Below are 21,342 nucleotides of genomic sequence, written 5' to 3' on the forward strand. Positions count from 1 at the left end.
ATGTTTTGTTTTTTTTAAATGACCAGATTCCCTCTGTTACGTCCGTGTAAGGCTCACTCTTGACACTTGTCTCGGTCACGTGATACATTTATCCATCCCACCCTAAAGGCTGGTCCGTGAAAATATTTTCTGACATTAAACCAGTCCATGGCCCAAAAAAGGTTGGGGACCACTGATCTACCAGACCGTGTCTCCTCATGCACTGCCTCGGTTTCCCAAACTTTCCTTTCAAATAACATATGCTTTTCATGTGAGTGTGGAGGATGGTGAGGGACAGAGATTGAGTGGGAGAAAATACAAAGATATTTCCCTAAATAAGAATATCCTCCCCAAGTAATTTTCTGAGCAAACAGGGTAAGTTAAAGGCCTCTATAGGGTCTAGAAGCTTTCCTGATCTCGTAGAAACACAGCAAACGATCCAGGCCTGTTGAGACTTATTACTATGTAACAGTTTTGCATTATTTGATGTGAACTGTGGTTTGTTAGCCAAAGAACCAACCATCAGAAGTGATATTCCTGTTGCAGGTGGCTAGAGCCACATTACTGATGGAATTTCAGAGTCAGTTAAATCCCAACCACTCTGGCATGTCTTGAGGACAGAACAACTTTGATAGCATTAATAAACTAGAGGGTAAGAAACATAAAAGCTTTTCTAAAATTGAAAAGGAACAAAATTTTTACTTTCAGTGAACACAATCATTAATTTCCAAGTTCATGACAGTGCCAAAAATAGCTGGCAGGGAAAATGCAAGTGGCTTTGTGCCCAAGTAAAAACTGGGCTTAGGAATTTCCTAAGCATCAAGTGAAGAGAATGGCTTGATTCTGCCATCCCCACTATACCAGGAAGACATGCTAAAATCCAAAAGGTTGGTCACAGGAAGGGACCAGGCACCTAATAACTTACTTCTTTAAAAAAGTGGCAACAGTATGTGATAAAACTTAAAAGTTTCAGAGAAATTAAGAAAAACACTAATTCCAGCCCTCAAGCCCTATTTAAAAAAAAAACTCTGAAGATTGGCTGGAATCAGTTTTTCCATTTGGTCTCACCTTGCTTCTGCAGCAATACATGCAGCTAAGGCCTTCCCGTGAAAACTCACTCAAAACAGTCACTCTACCACATCTACCATACACAAAAGTACCTGAGGAAAACTATGAAAGCAGTAAAAATAAAATAAAATAAAAACAAGGCTGTTCAGTCTATTGAGGCATTTTCACTATCATGATACCCTGTAACTGTTAGACTTACCTATGCCCTAAAGCGAAAAGATCAAGCTATTTTCTTTTACTGAACAGAAAGGAATCATTTAGAGCAGGGGTCTCAAACTCGCGGCCTGCCGAACAATTTTGTGTGGCCCGCAGACTAATCCACGAAGTTCAAAATATTTTGGATAAAATTAAGTAAGCCTAGGGGCCTACTTGTATTTTTCATTTCTCTAGCATCTTGCTCTGCGGCCCACATGCTGAGTTGAGTTTGAGACCCCTGATTTAGAGCATGCTCATCTCTAAAGAATGAATGTTTTATAGTCTGAATTCAGATTTATAATTCTTGGGAATATTTTTAGTTCTATATCTTCCTTCCCCTTGGCCTCCATTATTTCTCAATCCCTTAATATAAACTCTAGACCCTGAAATTCTGGTTCTACTTCATCTGTAAAATAAGGAGGCTGAGTTAAATAATTATTATTCTAGGTTCCTTTCCAGCCCTGATGTTCTAACAGCTGGGCAGTAAAAAAAAGATTACCTATCAAAGCATAGGAAAGAGGGGGAAAAATCACAACTGGTAGTATTCCCTTTAGTAGAAAAATGGGGTTAACTGTACTTTGGACATGGTGTTCTGCTCTTTGAAGATACACCCCATCTTTAAAGAACAAATACTGAACAGGCTCTAATTACATAACCAGGTGGTTGACCTCGCAATCCCTGCCTTTTGATTTCCCAACTTTAAACTTCTTTTAGTTGAAGAATTCCTCCAAGGTCGTAAAACTTTATTTCATTGGAATCCAGAGCAAGTGAGGTCAAGATCACTTAACATCACTTGTTTCTTCCTGCCTATCGCAGAGGCATCAAACTTACTCGATCAGAGATGTTACATAAAGTCAAACTTCCTGCATCTGTGGATTAGATGAAACTGTAGTTTCACTGTCAGATGAAACTGGGTTGTCTGTTTGTCTGGGATAAACTGAAAACATGCTTTCTTCCTCCTGACCTTGTCCTTCCATACAGAACAAATACCGTGACCTCAGCTTTCATGAGGCCAGCCAGTCTGTTCAGAACGTTAAAGCATTGCACTTCAAAGCATGGAAACCTCTGTGTCTCAAACCCCGAAGACAGCAACTTTTCTCGGAATTAGTCTACATCTACATTTATGGTGGGCCAGGAAATAAAAATCTATTATTTCTGTTGCCTGACTCGTTTAGCCGTGCCCATAGCCAACTGAGACAACACGGTGGCAAAAATTTATGTCAACTGATAATATTTTGGCAGATTCTCAGCACAATGAGGCAATGTCAACTGAAAAGCAGGGGAAGAGGAAGGCAGCCTTGGAACCAGAATGCTTCACTGGCCAAAGGAATTTCAGAGGTTTTAGAAAAGAGGGTGAGGACATACTGGACTCTAACAAGGCAACAAAGCACATGAAGACCCTGTGGGTAAAACTAGTGATGGGGAAGGGAGGCCTGAGCTGCTATGCCACTTGCCTTGGGCTCAATATCAAGCATTACAGTGATACAACAGAACACTCATGTTAAATCCTAACAGTCAAGCCCTGGATGTTGAACCTCAACCTGCACAGTCATTCCTCGGTAAAACACAGATGATCTCCTGTTTTTAAGGGGTACACTTAGCTCCATTTAAAACTACTCATATAGGCCGTGGCCAGTTGGCTCAGCGGTAGAGCGTAGGCCTGGCATGTGGAAGTCCCGGGTTCGATTCCCAGTCAGGGCACAAAGGAGAAGCGCCCATCTGCTTCTCCACCCTTCCCCCTCTCCTTTCTCTCTCTCTCTTCCCCTCCCACACCCAAGGCTCCATTGGAGCAAAGTTGGCCCGGGTGCTGAGGACAGCTCCATGGCCTCCACCTCAGGCACTAGAATGGCTCTGGCTGCAACAGAGCAATGCCCCATATGGGCAGAGCATCGCCCCCTGGTGGGCATGCTGGGGGGGAACCCTGGGGGTGCATGCGGGAGTCTGACTTCGTAAAAATACAAAAAAAAAAAAAAAATACAAAGAAAAAAAAACTACTCATATAGTCAACTAAATGCAATGAATTTACAGGACTTTGAAGAGTAATTACCAGTGGATTTAAAATTTTGAAAATCATACTTACTATTAAAACAAAAAACAGAACCAAATTACTCAAATGAGTTTAAGTTAAATTAAAAGGATAAAGAAAGAGACAAAGACCAGCAACCTAAGACTGAAAATTACTCAAATTTCATACTAGAGTAAGCTAAGTAGCCAGAACTGTTTAATCCATCAAATCTCCTTTACCTTTTAAGAGAAAATGCCATCAAAAATTATTTCATGAAATAAAACCACATATATATAGTCAAATAATTTTTGATAAAGGGGCCAACAACACACAATGGAGAAAAGAAAGCCTCTTCAATAAATGGTGCTGGGAAAACTGGAAAGCCACATGCAAAAGAATGAAACTGGACTATAGTCTCTCCCTCTGTACAAAAATTAACTCAAAATGGATCAAAGATCTAAACATAAGACCTGAAACAATTAAGTACATAGAAGAAGACATAGGTACTCAACTCAGGGACCTGGGTTTTAAAGAGCATTTTATGAATTTGACTCCAATGGCAAGAGAAGTGAAGGCAAAAATTAATGAATGGGACTACATCAGACTAAGAAGTTTTTGCTCAGCAAGAGAAACTGATAACAAAATAAACAGAAAGCCAACTAAATGGGAAATGATTTTTTCAAACGACAGCTCTGATAAGGGCCTAATATCCAAAATATACAAAGAACTCATAAAACTCAACAACAAACAAACAAACAATCCAATAAAAAAATGGGAAGAGGATATGAATAGACACTTCTCCCAGGAAGAAATACAAATGGCCAACAGATATATGAAAAGATGCTCATCTTCTTTAGCTATTAGAGAAATGCAAATCAAAACGGCAATGAGATACCACCTCACACCTGTTCGATTAGCTGTTATTAGCAAGTCAGGTAACAGCAAATGTTGGAGAGGCTGTGGAGAAAAAGGAACCCTCATACACTGTTGGTGGGAATGTAAAGTAGTACAACCATTATGGAGGAAAGTATGGTGGTTCCTCAAAAAACTGAAAATAGAACTACCTTATGACCCAGCAATCCCTCTACTGGGTATATATCCCAAAAACTCAGAAACATTGATACGTAAAGACACATGCAGCCCCATGTTTATTGCAGCATTGTTCACAGTGGCCAGGACATGGAAACAACCAAAAAGCCCATCAATAGATGACTGGATAAAGAAGATGTGGCACATATACACTATGGAATACTACTCAGCCATAAGAAATGATGACATCGGAACATTTACAGCAAAATGGTGGGATCTTGATAACATGATACGAAGCGAAATAAGTAAATCAGAAAAAAACAGGAACTGTATTATTCCATACGTAGGTGGGACATAATAGTGAAACTAAGAGACATTTATAAGAGTGTGGTGGTTACGGGGGGGGGAGGGGGGAATGGGAGAGGGATAGGGGGTGGGGAGGGGCACAAAGAAAACAAGATAGAAGGTGACAGAGGACAATCTGACTTTGGGTGGTGGGTATGCAACATAATTGAACGACAAGATAACCTGGACTTGTTATCTTTGAATATATGTATCCTGATTTATTGATGTCACCCCATTAAAAAAATAAAATTATATTAAAAAAAAAATTATTTCATGAATAACTCTTATCTCTACGACTCTGTCTAGTTCAATCTTAAATTGCTTCAGTTACCACAACAGAACGCACTTTGTCTTTGACAGGGCAAACGTTAAAGGCCACCTGCAGACAGTGACGAGATAAAAGACCAAGACAGCAAGAGCTGCTGGCCCTCAGTGCTCAGCGGTGCCTCGTCTGACCACCCCAGCGCTCACCTGCGTGCAGAACTGAACTCTTCAGGGCACCTGTCAGTGTGCTGTCTCTGTATGTGTGTGTGGGTGGTAGTGGATTGCTCAAAGAATATTAGAGGCAAAAATAACTGGAACCTAACTCTTTCAAGTCATGAATAAATAAATGGGAGGTGAGATTCTCAAAATTAGCCAAGTTGCCCAGAGCAACCTGAAACCCGAAACCAAAAGCTCTAGGAATTTCTTTACTCTATCTCACTCAAGTAAGAAATACCATAGTTTTATAACACTATTAAAGGAAAAATAAAAATAGAGAGTGGACTGGAAGACAATGTTGTTAAAATGTCAATACCAAACAAAGTGATTTACAGATTCAGTGTAATCCCTATCAAAAATCAATGAAGTTTTTGGCAGAAGTAGAGAAATCCATCCTAAAATTCATATGGATCTTGAGGGGCTCCTTGAGATAGCCAAACAATCTTTAAAAAGAGTAAAGCAGGAAGTCTCCTACTTCCTGATGTCAAAACCTACTACAAAGCTACAAGACATCAAACCAGCGTGGTACTGCCTGACTAGTGGTTGTGCAGCAGATAGAGCATTGACCTGGGATGCTAAGGACCCAGGTTCAAAACCCCAAGGCAGCCATGAGCGGGCTCATCTAGCTTGAGCACAGGGTTGCCAGCTTGAACACAAGATCATCAACATGATCCCAAGGTTGCTACTTGAGCCCAAAGGTTGCTGGCTTTAACAAGGGGTCCCTGGCTCAGCTGAGCCCTCTTCTCCAAGCCTCCATCCATCAAGGCACATATTGGAAGCAATCAACAAACAGCTAAAGTGCCACAAATATGAGTAGATGCTTCTCATCTCTCTCCTTTCCTGTCTCTTTCTCTCTAAAGAAAAAAAGTGTAGTACTAGCATAAAGACATATGGACCGATGGAATAACCCTTGTATATATGATCAAAGGATTTTGACAGGAGTGTCAAGACAATTTGACGAAGAAAGGATAGTCTTTTCAGTAAATGATACAGGAAAATTAAATATCCAAATGCAAAAGAATGAAACTGGACCCTTACCTTATACCATATGCAAAAATTAACTCAAAATGGATCAAAGACCTAAATATAAGAGCTAAAATTATAAACCTCTTAGAAGAAAACAAGGGAAAAGCTTCATAACATTGGTTTGGCAATGATTTCTTGGCTGTGATACTAAAAAGCACAAGCAATAAAAGAAAAAAGTGGACTTCATCGCAGTTTAAAAATTTTGTGCAAAAAACTGAAAAGTCAACCCCATGGATGGGGGGAAAAATCTGCAAAATATCTGATAAGGGACTAGTACCCAGACTTATATGAAGAACTCCAACAACTAAGTAACAAACAAACAAAAGAACTAATTCAAAAATGGACAAAGGACTTGAACAGACTTTTCTCTTAAGATTTATAGATAGCCAATAAGCACATGAAAAGATGTCCAACATTATTAATTATTTGGGAAATGCAAATCAAAACCACAATGAGGTATCATTAAATACACATAAAGATGACTATTATTAAATTACAAAGCAGAAAATAACAAGTGTTGGTGAGGATGTAGAGAAATTAGAATCCTCATGCACGCTGGTGGGTATGTAAAATAGTACAGCAGCTGTGGAAAAGTTTGTTCCTTAAAAAATTGAACACAGAATAACCATATGATCCAGCCATTCTACTTCCAGCAATATACCCAAAAGAACTGAAAACAGATATTACAGCAATTGAATACCAATGGTCATCAGAGCACTATTCACAACAGCCAAAAACGTGAAAACAGCCCAAGTGTCCATCAACAAGTGAATGGATAAACAAAGCATGGTATGTACCTGAAATGGAATATTATTCAGTCATAAAGAGGAATGAAGTTCTAATACATGTTACTATATAAATTAACCCTGAAAACATTACACCAAGTGAAATAAGCCGGACACAAAGGGACAAATATTGTATGATTCCACTTACATGCAATGTCTAGAATAGGCAAATCCATACACAGAGAGTCATACAGAGAGGTTAACAAGAGTGGGGGAAAAGGTGCAGTTACTGCATAATGGTTACAGAATTTCTATTTTGGGTGCTGAATACAATTTTAGAACTAGATAGTGGTAATGATTACACAGCACTGTGCATGTATTTAATGGTAATGAAATGGTGCATTTAAAATTAAAATGTAAACTTTACATTAGGTAACTCTTACCACAATTAATAACTAGATAAATAAATGAGGCACTGAGAAATAAAAACACTTTTTTTTTCCCTGAAGTTGGAAACGGGGAGGCAGTCAGACAGACTCCTGCATGCGCCCGACCAGGATCCACCCGGCATGCCCACCAGGGGGCGATGCTCTGCCCATCTGGGGCATCGCTCTATTGCAACCAGAGCCATTCTAGCGCCTGAGGCAGAAGCCACGGAGCCATCCTCAGCGCCCGGGCCAACATTGCTCCAATGGAGCCTTGGCAGAGGGAGGGGAAGAGAGAGACAGAGAGGAAGGAGAGGGGGGAGGGGTGGAGAAGCAGATGGGCGCTTCTCCTGTGTGCCCTGGCCAGGAATCGAACCTGAGACTCCTGCATGCCAGGCCAACACTCTACCACTGAGCCAACCGCCCAGAGCCTAAAAGCACATTTTAAAAGATTCTCTCCGTTTCTTTCAATAATGCTCCTTGATTATAATACAGACAGAATTGCATAGAGGTGGGCAAAAGTAGGTCTACAGTTGTATTATTTTCTGTACAAATAACTATAAACCTACTTTTGCCCACCCTGGTAAATACTGGCTTTTCCATATCTATGAAGACCATCATAGGATAACCAAGTAAGTTATCAAAGTATTATAGAGAATGTTAAAACAGGAAGAGATCTTAACAATCATCTAATCCAATTCCCTCTATTATTACATGACCAAAAATATAAAATAATAAAATATTCCTCAAGTTAAACATGGAATTATTCCCAAGGCATCTTACCTGACCAGATGTAAACTTAGAAATACCAGCATATGCCAAAATTCATTACAAATAAGTAAACATCTTTATATACTCAAAGACTCTTTTAAGTGGGAAAATTAAATATAACGGTACTAAAGAAAAACCAGGTGCTAGTACAGTTCACCCCTGAACAAGGGTTTGAACTGCAAGGGTCCACTTATATGCAGACTTTTTTTCAATAAATACCTGTATTATTTTCAATCTGAGACTGGGAGTCCACAGGTGCAGTGGGCCAACTGTATGTACTGATCTATATTAGATTATAAAGGGCAGTGGTCCCCAACCTTTTTTGGGCCACGGACCGGTTTAATGTCAGAAAATATTTTCACGGACTGGTCTTTAGGGTGGAACGGATAAATGTATCACAGGACCGAGACAAGCGTCAAGAATGAGTCTTAGACGGATGTAACAGAGGGAATCTGGTCATTTTTTAAAAATAAAACATCGTTTAGACAAATATAAATAAACGGAAATAATGTAAGTTATTTATTCTTTCTCTGCGGACCGGTACGGGTCGCAGCCTGGGGGTTGGGGACCACTGATATAGGGGACTTAAGCACTGTGAATTTTGGTTTCTGCAGGGGTCCTGGAACCAATCCACCAGGGATTACTAAAGAACAACTTAAGTTTTAGGAAGTCAAGTTACATGCAGGTCCCCGCTAACTGCCATGTTGTTTAAGGATCAACTACACAATTCAACTAGGAACAACATTTAAGAATCAGACCGAAGTAATTTTTCTAGTGTTAAATAAGATTTCAGATATAGAATAATGTTACTTATAGAAATGCCACACACTTGAAATGAACTAAAACATCACCCTGTTTCTATCTTGGAATCTGTAAACGCATTCATTGTTATATGTAGCTCTATATAATATATATATTAAATACAAAGACAGCTCTCGTGTCTGAGATAAGCTTCTCAGCATCTACACTTGCCTGTAGTAACGTGACTGTAGGTAGGTTGAGCACACAGCCTTGGAAACGTGACTGGCAGAACCAAAGTCAATGACCTTCACTCGGTAAGGCTGGCGCACTGGATCGACCAGCATTATGTTTTCTGGCTTGAGGTCGGCGTGAATCAGACCAAGGCTCTTGAGCTTCATCAGGGCTGTGGCCACCTGCTGCAGGATTGGTCTGATGTACTTGAGTGGCAGTGGGCTAAACTTGTTCTGCTTTAGAAAATCATATAAGTTCTGCTCCAGCATCTCAAACACAAGGCAGGTGTGGTTCTTATGCTGAAAGCACTCGTAAGAACGGACAAAGTTATACTCATCGGCGTTTTCACTGCTCAGGCGGGAAAGGATGCTCACTTCAATCTGTCCTTGTCTGGCATAGGAGGGGTGGTTCTTCAAGATTTTAATAGCCACAATTTCCTTGGTGCTCCGCTTCCAGCACTTAGCCACCTGGCCAAATGTTCCCCGGCCTAGGAACTCCAAGACTTCATAGCTGTTGGTCATAGAGCAAAGGATCTCATGCTGGACCAGCTGGTAATCCCCTTCTCCGCTGGAACTGCTACTCTTCGTGGTCACAGTGGTGGTCGTGGCAGCAGCACCCACCACAGTCCTGTTTTGCAGCATGAGAGGGGGATGTTCTTCTATGATTTGCACGCTACCGTTGCTGTCCACTTCCTCACTTTTTCTTTTCAATCCACATTTTTGATACGGCTCAAGCAAAGGAACGTTGCTCCGGTGCGTCAGGGTCTGGCTACTCTGGAAGGTGGACGGAGCAGCGCTGGCTGAGCTGTCAGCGGCTGTGACAACAATGTGCTCCACGGCAGGGGCTGGGAGAAGGAGGCCCTGGTCATAAGCCGGGATGTTGAAATTTGCTACCTGGTGAGAGGAGCTGGCTTGCCCTTGTGTGGCTGGGAGCGTTTTGCTGTGGGTGTAATATTTGTCGTTGCTGCTCTGTCCAGAAACATCCCAGCCAGAGGGCTCTATTTTCAGCTTCTTCGCACTGCAGAAGGCACTCGACGACACTGATGGGGGGGAAAACACCTGCAGCTGTGATGCCATACCTGTACCGACAGAGAGGAAGAATGAGACCCTCCGTTTATACAACCCCTCAGTTAGCATGTAAGAAACTTCTCATTGAAAAACACCGCAAGTAAACTTAGCTAGCTGGGGTCTTATTTATACCTTTTCCCAAATATGTTTCCTATTATAGAAGGATAAAATTTGGGGTCTAACTACACATCTTTAATCACTCTCTGAAATCAGCAATAACAACACACATTGTCAAAGGAGTATAAACATCTATGACAGTTCATAAAATAATAACCTAATAATAGTTTAGATGATCGATCACTTCCTACGTGCCAAGTAGTAGCCTAAGCACTTCACATGCATTACTCACTTAACTCTCACCACAACCCTTTGAACCGGATGCTATCATTACTTCCATTTTACAGGTGAAGAAACTAAGGCACAGAGTGGTTCAAGTCATCTGCCCAAAGGAGCACAGGGGTGAAGTGGCAGGCAGCACCCTAACTCAAACCCAGGCTCTGTGGCCACAGACCTCAGGTCACAGCTCTGTCTTCACTTCTGCCCTGACTGACCTTTCAGTCAATTACTTAAATTTAGACATAGACGGCATATTTATAAAATTCACAGATGAACCAAGTTTGGGCAGGATTCGCAGTATTACTAAATAACGGGTCCATAAAGCAGGTCCAGCAGATTAAATTTAACACAATATAGACTCCTACTTAGGTCCATGACGAGCACAAAGCACGAGGATGAGTGAGACAAGGCTTAGCAGTGAAATGTAAGAAAAGCACCTTCAGTTGGTAAGAGCAATATTATCTATAATGTTCCCCCCATGTCAAAGGCTAATTCAACCTTACACTATATTCATAGAAATAATGGCCAAAATGTGGCAGATAGTGTGAAGACTATCTATTCTGCTCAGGTCATGCATAAAATAGTGTCCACTCTGTAAGAGGTCCACTGATAAACTGACCAGAAGAAGGTAATTGGGATGATGTAAAGCCTGGAGAGGATCTTCTGAAGAACCATGGATGTCATTCTTAGAAAAATAAGGTGAAAGGGAGGAAAAACAGCCCACCTTTCTGTCCCTGAATGTCCCATAGACACCTTAGGGCAGGGGTCTCAAACTCGCGGCCATGGGCCGATTGCGGCCTGCCAAACAATTTTGTGCGGCCCGCAGACTAATCCACGAAGTTCAAAATATTTTGGATAAAATTAAGTAAGCCTAGGGGCCTACTTGTATTTTTCATTTCTCTAGCATCCTAGCTAGATATTAGCTTAGTTAACAGCAGTTGTGATGCGAACTACAGTTTCTGGTCGTTTTGTGACACTGAGTAAACTGCATGTACGATTGTGCTTGTTGTACTGATTTTTTTTTGTTTTCAACTGCAGTGAGAAAAGTGTTGCGTAACAGTTGCCTTTTGTAGACCTAGTGCGGCCCGCCGAACGGCTGTGATCTTGCTCTGCGGCCCACATGCTGAGTTGAGTTTGAGACCCCTGCCTTAGGCTCAATAAACCCAAAGACTATCCCCAAAGCTAATACACAGCACGCAAGAGATTTCATTTTTATCTTCTCCCTTCTCAACAACACAGCCTTCAGGTGCCTTGGGGCTCTAAACTAATTCCTCTTCTCTTGCTCCATACTTTCCCCAGACTTCTCTCTCTTGAGCCCCAAATCCTAATTTCCAAGTAACTATTCTACACTGCAACTTGCGTATCTTACAGACACCTCAAATTCAACATGTCCACAGTTAAACTTATGAGCCTTCACCTCACCACATTTTTCTATTTCAATCATGAGACACCACCATACACCCCACACTGCAAGGCAAAATTCAGGGATGCAGTTAGTCTGTTTCCTCATCTATAAAATATTGATCGCAACACCCACCTTCTGGGTTATTATGAGAATTTAATGATTTAATACATGCAATAGTGCCTGGAACTCAGTCACTATGACGTATTATCCTGACTCATTCCTCTCCCTTGTCCCCCTATAGCTAACCTATAACCCAACCTTCAATTCTACCTCCTAAGTGTATTTCAAATCAGCCCTTTTTCTCTACCCCTATTGGAATCATTCTAGTTCATTCAAACTTCCAGTAGCCTCCAAACTAATCTTGAATGGGGGGGTGTCCTTTTTTAAAAACTACTCAAATTGGACGACTGCTCTTTCTTTTTTAAGAAAGAAAGTCACCAGGATGAAGCAAAGCCTTCTCCCTCATCCTGCCTCCCAGGGTTCCACTGCTTTGGGGATAAAGTCCAAAATCCTCCTCTGCCTTAAAAAGCTCTCCAAAACTCGGCTGTCTTCCAGAATCCCCCTATTCCAGCCATACTGCCCTTCTTTCAGTTTTTGGAAGATCCTCAAATTCAACATAGATCTTCTGCTGGAAAACTGTTCACACACACAGTCTTCCCCACAGTCACCGCCCCCCCCCCATGCACTCCCACTGTACCCTGCTCCTCCCTGATAACTTGAAATGGTTTACATGATGCCCGGCTACAGTAGAAGTTCCAGGAGGGCAGGTACCATATTTGTCTTGTTCTTTGCTCATAACACGAGAATCTACCACAGGCTCTGGCACCATACAGACACTCAGTGTTTGTTGGGTAATGTGACCCCCTGCCTACAAAAGGCATAGATAGCTACTCCCTACCATTCATCTTAAACTGCAGGATTTTCAAATGCTCATTTTGTTTTTAACAGCCCTCCGTTGTAGCTGTGCAGTCCCAGAGAAATGAGGGAAGTCTCCACTCCAATACACATAATATAATTTTACTAGTCATAAGAGAATAAACACACACAACTCAAGAGGAAGGAAGCGTGACAAAGGATGTTACAGAACATGAAAAAGCAATGTGTACATTTCTTTGTGCCTGAATTCAACTAAAAACCATCTGTACTAGACTAGACAGCTGGAATGAACAAATCCTCAGCCTTCAATTTCAAAAAATGTGGTCTGGATTTACTTCAAACAATAGTTCCTTAATTTATATAAACCCTGAAGAGAAAAAAAGTGTAAATTAAAGGCTGAAGTCAGTGCAATTTAACTCCAAGGCTATGAATTTACAAATCAACTTGTTCTACCTGTATCACTAACTACACCAAACCATAATAAAAGAAAAATCTGAAAACATGTCGTATGTGCCTTTACAAAATTTACCTATTAAAATATATGCAAAAATATTTGTCACCATAAAACAGCCAGTTTTGAACAAGAAAGTAAATTTGCAAAATTTGTTCTCCACTGTATATCTGTTAAGCTACTAATTTTAACAATCTATCAAAAAACATGAGCACAACCCTTATGTACCTAAAAGTACTTATTAAAAGAACTAGAATGTGAAATTTTCTATTTGTAGCTATGTCTAGGAATATGGGCACTTAAAATAATGCTGAAAATAATTCATAAGATAAAAATAGCAAATTTTTAAAAGTATGTTCATAAGTAGATAGTTTCTAAAAATAATGCATTTAAAAGAGTAATGTTACTGATAACTTTTCATCCAATAAACAAAATAACAGAATCTGATGGTTTCAAATCTTCACATTCAGCACTGTAATAAAGCACAGTTCTAGAACATTTTCCTGAAAGTTTAGGTATATAAATGAATATAGTTCTTTTTTTTTTTTTTTTTTTTGTATTTTTCTGAAGCTGGAAAAGGGGAGACAGTCAGACAGACTCCCGCATGCGCCCGACCGGGATCCACCCGGCACGCCCACCAGGGGCGGATGCTCTGCCCACCAGGGCGTAGCTCCATTGCGACCAGAGCCACTCCAGCGCCTGGAGCAGAGGCCAAGGAGCCATCCCCAGCGCCCGGGCCATCCCTGCTCCACTGGAGCCTCGGCTGCGGGAGGGGACGAGAGAGACAGAGAGGAAGGAGGGGGAGGGGTAGAGAAGCAGATGGGAGCTTCTCCTGTGTGCCCTGGCCGGGAATCGAACCCGGGACTTCTGCACGCCAGGCTGCCGCTCTACCACTGAGCCAACCGGCCAGGGCCAATGAATATAGTTCTTATTCAGTAAGACAAACTTAAGTCCAGTCACAGGAAAAGGACAACCCAGAATTGCACAGGTTATAGGGTGCACTTAAGTGTCAGTTCAGGCCACTAGGGCTCTTGTAGAGTGGTTGAGACTCATGCTGACCTTAACAAGCCCCTGGACAGAAGGAGATACAGACTCAAAGCTGCCTACAAAAACCCTCTTATTTATGTAATGCTCTGCAATTCGGCTAAAAACAGCCATTTCTAGACATAGGATAAAGATTCAATGTTCCCCAAAATATGCCTTTGCAAATGAGGAGGCAATTTTCTTCCTAGGCTGAGACCTCCCAAATAAAAATATGGAACAGAATTAACATCTGTGGGAAACTTACTACTGTCAGACAGTTCTGTCAAGGAAATTACAGTTGACCCTTGAACAATGGGGGGGGGGGGTAGAGGCAGCGACAACTCCCTACACAGCTGAAAATCCCCCCAAACTTTATAGTACAAATATTTTCAATTCACTTAAGAATAGTTCCCAATAAACTAGGAGTTATTTCTGACTTCCTGAAAATTTTGCAACCGACTCCAGCAATAAGTTAGTCTTTTTATTTCAAACCTGACTTTCTAAGGATTCACTATCTAAATATAATGACAAATCTGCCCACTGCATTAATCCCAAACTAGAATTAAAAGGCAAAAGACTACTGGAACTTGTACTTACTACTAAGAAGAGAGTTATGTCTTGCTAGAATCCAAGCCTTTCAAAAACAGTCAAATTAACAGCTTCTCCACTCCCTGCAATGAATGGTCACATCTATTTAACAACATTTATTGGGTGCCCCACACTAAGGTCACTACAAATTATAATCTTACTATAAAGAATGCAAATATTGTAACTAGGAATAGAACAAGTGGTTATGACAACCAAGTTAATTATGTCAGTGGTTTCCTTTAGTCTTCAATAACTTCCATTTTTTCCCTAACACACCAATAATACATTCCTGCTGCTTCTGCTTAGTGTCATCTTTGCCTCTTTGATATAATTTAACACTTGGTGACCTAAATAACCTAAAATCAGTACTGTATATTGACTTCTTCCTCTAGCACTTGTCCTCAGCTGACAGATGTACATATCCTCCAGCAAATGATATAAAAAGAATATTCACATCATTAAGGTAAATAAACAAGAATACACAGGCTATAAAAATAAAGCAAGACAAGTTTGGCAAAAACACTCTTTCACCAGAACACCAAATATCTCTCTATTCCACCCATTTTTCTCTACCCTGACTGCAAAATTCTGGACTACTTACTTCAATAGTCTAACCTGTCTCCCCCAAACTGAACTCTCAAGCCCCCGTTTTTTATATGCCCTTCTCCTAATTCACTCTTCACCTTACAACTGAAGCTTTTAAAAATGCTGATCTGCCTCGCACTTAAACCAGCAGATCAAGCCCACCCCTGCCGTTTGGATCTCCAGGCAGTGGAAGCTCCCCTCTCCCCAGCACTCTTCCCAAGGACGACACCTCTCCGCGTTCCTCACTCAGTAGGCCCCTGAGTAGGCCTTGCCTTCTCTGCCCCAGTTCCTACACTTCATGTTCCCCTCTGCACTTCACCTCCTCCTTAGCCTCCTCAGTTTCTAATTTCTACTTATCCTTTCAGTCTCCACTTACAGAGCCCGTTTCCAGTGTGGCACAGGCTGGCTGGGTGGGATGAAAACCTACTTTCTCCTTCATCCCAGGCTAGACTATAGTTTGCCAGGCCCTCTGTCCACTAGGAAGTGATGTGTGGGTGAGGCTTTCGTGTTTCCTTCCCTTTCCACCAGCAGGAACCCATGGAGACCCAGCTTCCACCGTGAAACCACACCCAAGGGACGGCAGAGCAACAAGATGGAAAGAACATGGGTCCCTGAATGGTCATGCAGAGTGAGGCCGCCTGCCCACCAGGAATGTTCACTTCAACTTGGAGCATTCGGCTGTTACGAAAGAGAAAGACAATTTTCCTTCAGCCAAAATGTTGTTTAGTCAGCCTTTGGATGACAAACATACCGAGAAAAGCCTTCCCCAGACCACTTCAAACTGGGTTAGGTTTGCTGGTAAGGCTCCCATAACATCCTTTACTATCACATACTACACTCGTACTTACTAATTTCATTTATTCATTTAACAAACATGGCTAGCTGCCTGGCACTGGTCTAGGCACTAGGAGTGACAGAGGTGTTCTAGGTGGATAAAACCCTTATCTGCTGGAGTTGACTTTCTGTGAGGGAGACAAATACACACACACACCCTACATACAGTAGCTAGTGAGAAATGCTACAATGAAAATCAAACGCAAAGCATATGACAGAGATGTTGCAAGAAGGAGACACCCTAGATTTGGTGGTCAGGGGAGGCCTTGAAATATGGTGGCACTTGAGCTGAGACCAAGTTGACAGGAAGGTGCCATTGAAAGTGAAAGAATAATTAGTGCCAAGACACACTCTTGGCCTATTTACGAAGAAACCTGCATGCATGGAAAGGAACAAGGGAGAAAACAGTAGAAACAGGACCCAAAGAGGCAGACAGGAGTGACTTATGGACCACTCGGGATTTTATTCTCTGTACAACTATTTGTAATTATTTATTTAAAAGCTGACATCTAAAATCAAGTCTCATAAGGCAAACAAATCTCAACAGCAGAGTAGGTGCCCCCCCCCCCTTAATCACCAGCATATATTCAGAGTGGGCGGCACGGTTTGGCACAGTATATGTCAAATGTAGCATGAGCCCTGGCTGGATAGCTTGGTTGGTTAGAGCTGTGGTCCCCAACCTCCGGGCCGCGGACCGGTACCGGTCCGTGGGCCATTTGGTACCGGTCCACAGAGAAAGAATAAATAACTTACATTATTTCTGTTTTATTTATATTTAAGTCTGAACAATGTTTTATTTTTTAAAAATGACCAGATTCCCTCTGTTACATCCATCTAAGACTCACTCTTGCCGTTTGTCTCGGTCACGTGATACATTTATCAGTCCCACCCTAAAGGCCAGTCTGTGAAAATATTTTCTGACATTAAACTGTTCCATGGCCCAAAAAAGGTTGGGGACCACTGGGTTAGAGAATCCTCCCGAAGCAGAGGTCGCTGACTGGATCCACGGTCAGGGCATATATACAGGAGCAGATCGATGTTCCTGTCTCTCTTTCTCTCTCTCCCTTCCCCCCTCCCTTAAATAAATAAAAATTTTAAAAAAGAAAAATGTCAAAATGAACAACTATACATAGATCATACTACTTCTCCATATGTAGATAAACATAAGGGGATCTCAGAAGTCATTCTGACTAAATTAGAGAAATACTCACCTGATGAAACAGAAATTACAATCTCTTGTCTACAAGAAAAAATAGTAATAGTTTTCTAAGTATAGTGACACAGAAGGAGAAAATGAGCTTGAAACCCTACGGACACCATCCGAATCAAAGCTCCCCACCCACTTCCCTGTAGCACTTCCTTCATATGGAACCATGTGAAACAAGCCAGTTCCCCAACCAGTATACAAAAATAGGGGGTGAAGTAGGTGGCGTTCCCTGACAAAGGAGTAACTACAATTCTACATAATTTCCAGCCATTAAAATCAATTTTGCAATATTTTAATAAACTGGCTGAGGGCTGCTTTCCTTCTAGGCAGGATATTGTTACCTATATTTCAATGGCTCTCTTATATTTGGAATGATGAATCTATAGCAACCACACAAAAAGTAGGTATCCTTTGTTTACTAAAAAGGTTCTATTTTAGTATGTGCATGGGACAGTCTACAGGTCTGTACAGTTTAAAATGAAGAAAGCTGTATCTCCAGCTTCTAGCATAAGGTAAATGTCAAATTAAGACAGTTCAATCTGAAACAGAAAGTAAGTAAGACCCTGTTTAAACCAGCCAGCAAAGGCCTAAGGAAAACAGGACCTAAGCAAGGTAACTACAGTTTGGCAGGTGGGAGGTGGAAAGAGCTCTTACAGATGAGTGAGAAGACTTCTGCCAGTATGCCAGGGGATGGAGGAAAATTAAAAACTGTTTAAAGGAGGAAATCAGAATCAAATATGTATTTGATTAGAGAAGACACTGGCAAAAAAGTACTGGGATTCTTACAGCAAAAACGAACCTTACGGTACTCTTGCTAAAACTCCTTAATGCCAAGATGAGAAAAAGACCCACAAGAGCCAACCAGTTTTACAGTTAATGGGTAGCGACGCTGGCAAAGAACTCAGGCCCTCAGAGTCTTCCTCGTTCGGCTCTCTGAGAAAGCACGGCGCCAGGCCCTAAAGAACCCAAAAGAAACACGAAAGTTTCCCTATCTTCCATGAGCTCAGAATGTTGCTTCGGTGATACGACACACAAATAAGGAAGAGAAAAAAATGTAAAAACAGAACATAAATTTCTTTTAAGTGCCAAATTATGTCCTACAAAAATACATAAAGGTATTTAGGGAGCTGGGAGATTCAGAACAAAAAACAGAAGAGGAATCAAAAAGCAAACCAGTGATTGTTGAACTGATACTTGAAGGAAAAATCATTTTAATGACTTGTGTTCAGAATGGCATGAAATATGAGGGAAGAAACTGGAGAGGAATTCATAACTGTAACTTTTAAAATAAGCTGGGGAAAAAATGATGCTTTCTTTATATAGTTGTGAAAATGAAAATAAAAGGGAAGATTGGGAAGTTCATGTTTACAAATTACTTCAAATTACAAAAAGACCAGTTAAAATATGTAACTAACAACAAGTTGCCCAAGTTCCAAGTGTCAGAAGTTTACAGGCGGGTTCAGCTCACGGATCTCTACCAACACAACTACTGAGCTGTGCTTATGAAAACAAAACCACAGGATGAAAGAATCCTATTTTCCTGAGAATTGTTAACTTTGAGACTATCTTTTTTTTTTTTTTCTTTTAGAAGGGAGTTAGTTCTACTTTGGTTTTCGATCTCAAGTTACCAATCTACTTGCTCTGCAATCCATAAAACTACAATGTCCAAAGTTAGGGTAAACTATTCATGAAAATGTCACCAGCAAAAGTCCTACTTATCAACCAGAGCCAGTATATTTACAAGATCTCATTCACCATTTTAATCATCAGATGCTTTACTGGCTTGGCTGACTGCAGTTCTTACCACAAGTACTTTACCAAAATATCTTTCAAGCCAGCAACAGTATCCTACAGTTAATGATATCCTTCATCGTACCGTCATACCAGTATTACAACACAGAATCCTTAGATAATTACACCTAAAGACCCAAAATCACCAAATGAATAACAACTATTAAGTAAAACGACTCACTGGTTGATTTTTTTGTTTTACAGAGAGCTTTAGAGCTATATGGGGGGGGGGGGGGGGGGAGAGCTGGTAATGATTTGCATCCTCTGTAATCTTTAAAACAAAACAAAACAGAAAACACAAAACTGCAGACCAAGAATCAAAAATAGCTTTACATAAACAAGAACAAAATTGTAGGTTTTGCTGAGGGCATCAGCCACTTAATTTAACCCCACTTCATCAGGCGCAGGAAGCCACACTGCTGTTTTCATCAGAGTTACTAGGAAACAAACAAGATAAAGGACAGACTGAGCAGAAGAGCCTACAGCTGAATATTTTGATGCAATTACCGAAAAATTCCCAAAGCAAGCATCGAGGGCTGCCTCAAAATGAGTCCATCTACCACTGAGTCGGTGGTTTGGAGGCAACACAAACTGGAGCCCGGGATTGTTTTTCCCCTTCTCCAGCCGCCCGCCCTCCCCCCACCTAAACAGGAAAGAAAGCGCGCCCAGCATAAACACAGACCACTGCTCCCGGATTGTCACAACAAACCGGAGGGCAGACCAGCGCTCCCGGTGACCGAACTCCGGCTCGTGGTTGCTAGGCACAAAAAGGGCCTCTTTCCCACAGACCTGTGTGCAGTGTGGGCCTTACCCAAGAGTTTCGGTTGTTTCTTCGCCTTTTATTTTTTCCTTAAAGGAAAGCTTTGGGAAAGAAACAGCAAAAGTTTCCCTCCGAGCCAGACCCCTAGCTCTGCCTCGCGCAGACACACACGTTCGGTGGGCTGGTCCCCCGCCAGCTCCCCATCCTTACCAATGACAAACCTAACGCTCAAACACCTTCAGCCGAGCGGACACGGAGGCTTCCACACCCACCCTCCGCCGCCGGGCTCTCCAGACACCGCGCCCGGGTCCCAAGCCGCACAAACGACCCGCCACCGCGGGGATCGGCAAAGCTGCGAAACACACACGCACCAGCCACCCCTGGGAACCGGCCACGCCAGCCGGGCACCCAGCGGCCGGGCGAGGAGACTCCCGGCGGCCCCCTGTCATCTGAGGACAACAACACGCCCAGGAAAGAAGTGGCAGGAGGCATGGGGAGTTGCCCCGAACACAAGCCGGGAGCCTCCCCGCTTTCTGCGGACGCAACCCCCTGCGCGGCCGACAGCGGCCGGGCCGCACGACTCGGCGCCCGGTCCCGGGCGGGGGCCCCGACAGAGGCGCCCCGGAGAGCCCGCGGCCCGCCCGGTCCCCCTCGGGGAGCCGATCCGACGTCGCTCCCGGCCCAGGACCCCTCCCGCCGGGGCCGACTCACCGCCGGTGTGTCTGGTTCTCAGCCGCGAGCTGGGGCTGCCGTGAGGAGGCGGCGGAGGAGACGAGATCCGGGGCCCCGCCGCCGGGTCATCATACCCCCCGCGCGAGCCGGCCCGGGCCCCGGCCCCCGCCCCCCGGAGCCGTCCCCGCGCCCGTCCCGCGGGAGGAGCCCCCTGCGCCCCCCGCCCGCTCCGCCGCCCGGCCCCTGGCCGCCGCCGCCGCCGCAGCCCCGCGCGCTCCCGCCTCGGCCTCCCGCTGCCGTTCGGGGCCGCCGCCGGGCCCCTCGCTCCGCGGCCGCTGTTGTCGCCAGACCCGACGAGACGAGCGCCGAGCGGCCGCCCCATCCGGCCGGCCCCGCCCCGCGGGAACTATTCACCCGCCCCGCGCCATGACACCTACTGAGGCGGAAGTGCCGAGCTGCGGGCGGATGGGGGCCGCCCTGCGCCCCTGACGCGGGTGGGAGCCGGCGGGCCGTGGTGGGGGCCTCCGCGGGGAGCCAGCGTGGGTCGCGGGCCGGGCCGAGGTGCCCGCCCCGTCCCCGCCGACCCCGCGGTGATCTCAAGGTGCTTGGCGGCGGTAAGGGTCCAGCTGTAAAATGTCAGCCCAGCCTGTGTGACATCACCACGGCCCAGTGTGACACCCCCAGAAATTAGGCAGCGCGCGGGGAGGCAGTGCCTACCTGGGGAGCC

The 21,342-nt window shown here is 43.3% G+C and overlaps 1 protein-coding gene across 2 annotated transcripts in view; it reads right to left on the minus strand.

Annotated features, from left to right (window-relative positions):
* The window catches only part of HIPK1 (homeodomain interacting protein kinase 1), a 55,405-nt gene extending 34,560 nt beyond the window's left edge, over nucleotides 1-20,845 (minus strand). Inside the window, exons 1-2 of one of the 2 annotated variants that reach the window (XM_066353334.1) lie at nucleotides 20,655-20,845; nucleotides 9,021-10,098 (exon numbers count right to left, since the gene is read on the minus strand). In XM_066353334.1, the coding sequence (XP_066209431.1) occupies nucleotides 9,021-10,096 (1,076 nt within the window). In that variant the 5' untranslated portion in view covers nucleotides 10,097-10,098; nucleotides 20,655-20,845. The remainder of the gene's footprint in view (nucleotides 1-9,020; nucleotides 10,099-20,654) is intronic. The other variant, XM_066353333.1, reaches the window with a different exon arrangement.
* Nucleotides 20,846-21,342: the final 497 nt, after the last annotated feature.

This window comes from Saccopteryx leptura, chromosome 11 (assembly GCF_036850995.1).
Source record: "Saccopteryx leptura isolate mSacLep1 chromosome 11, mSacLep1_pri_phased_curated, whole genome shotgun sequence".
NCBI lineage: Eukaryota > Metazoa > Chordata > Mammalia > Chiroptera > Emballonuridae > Saccopteryx > Saccopteryx leptura.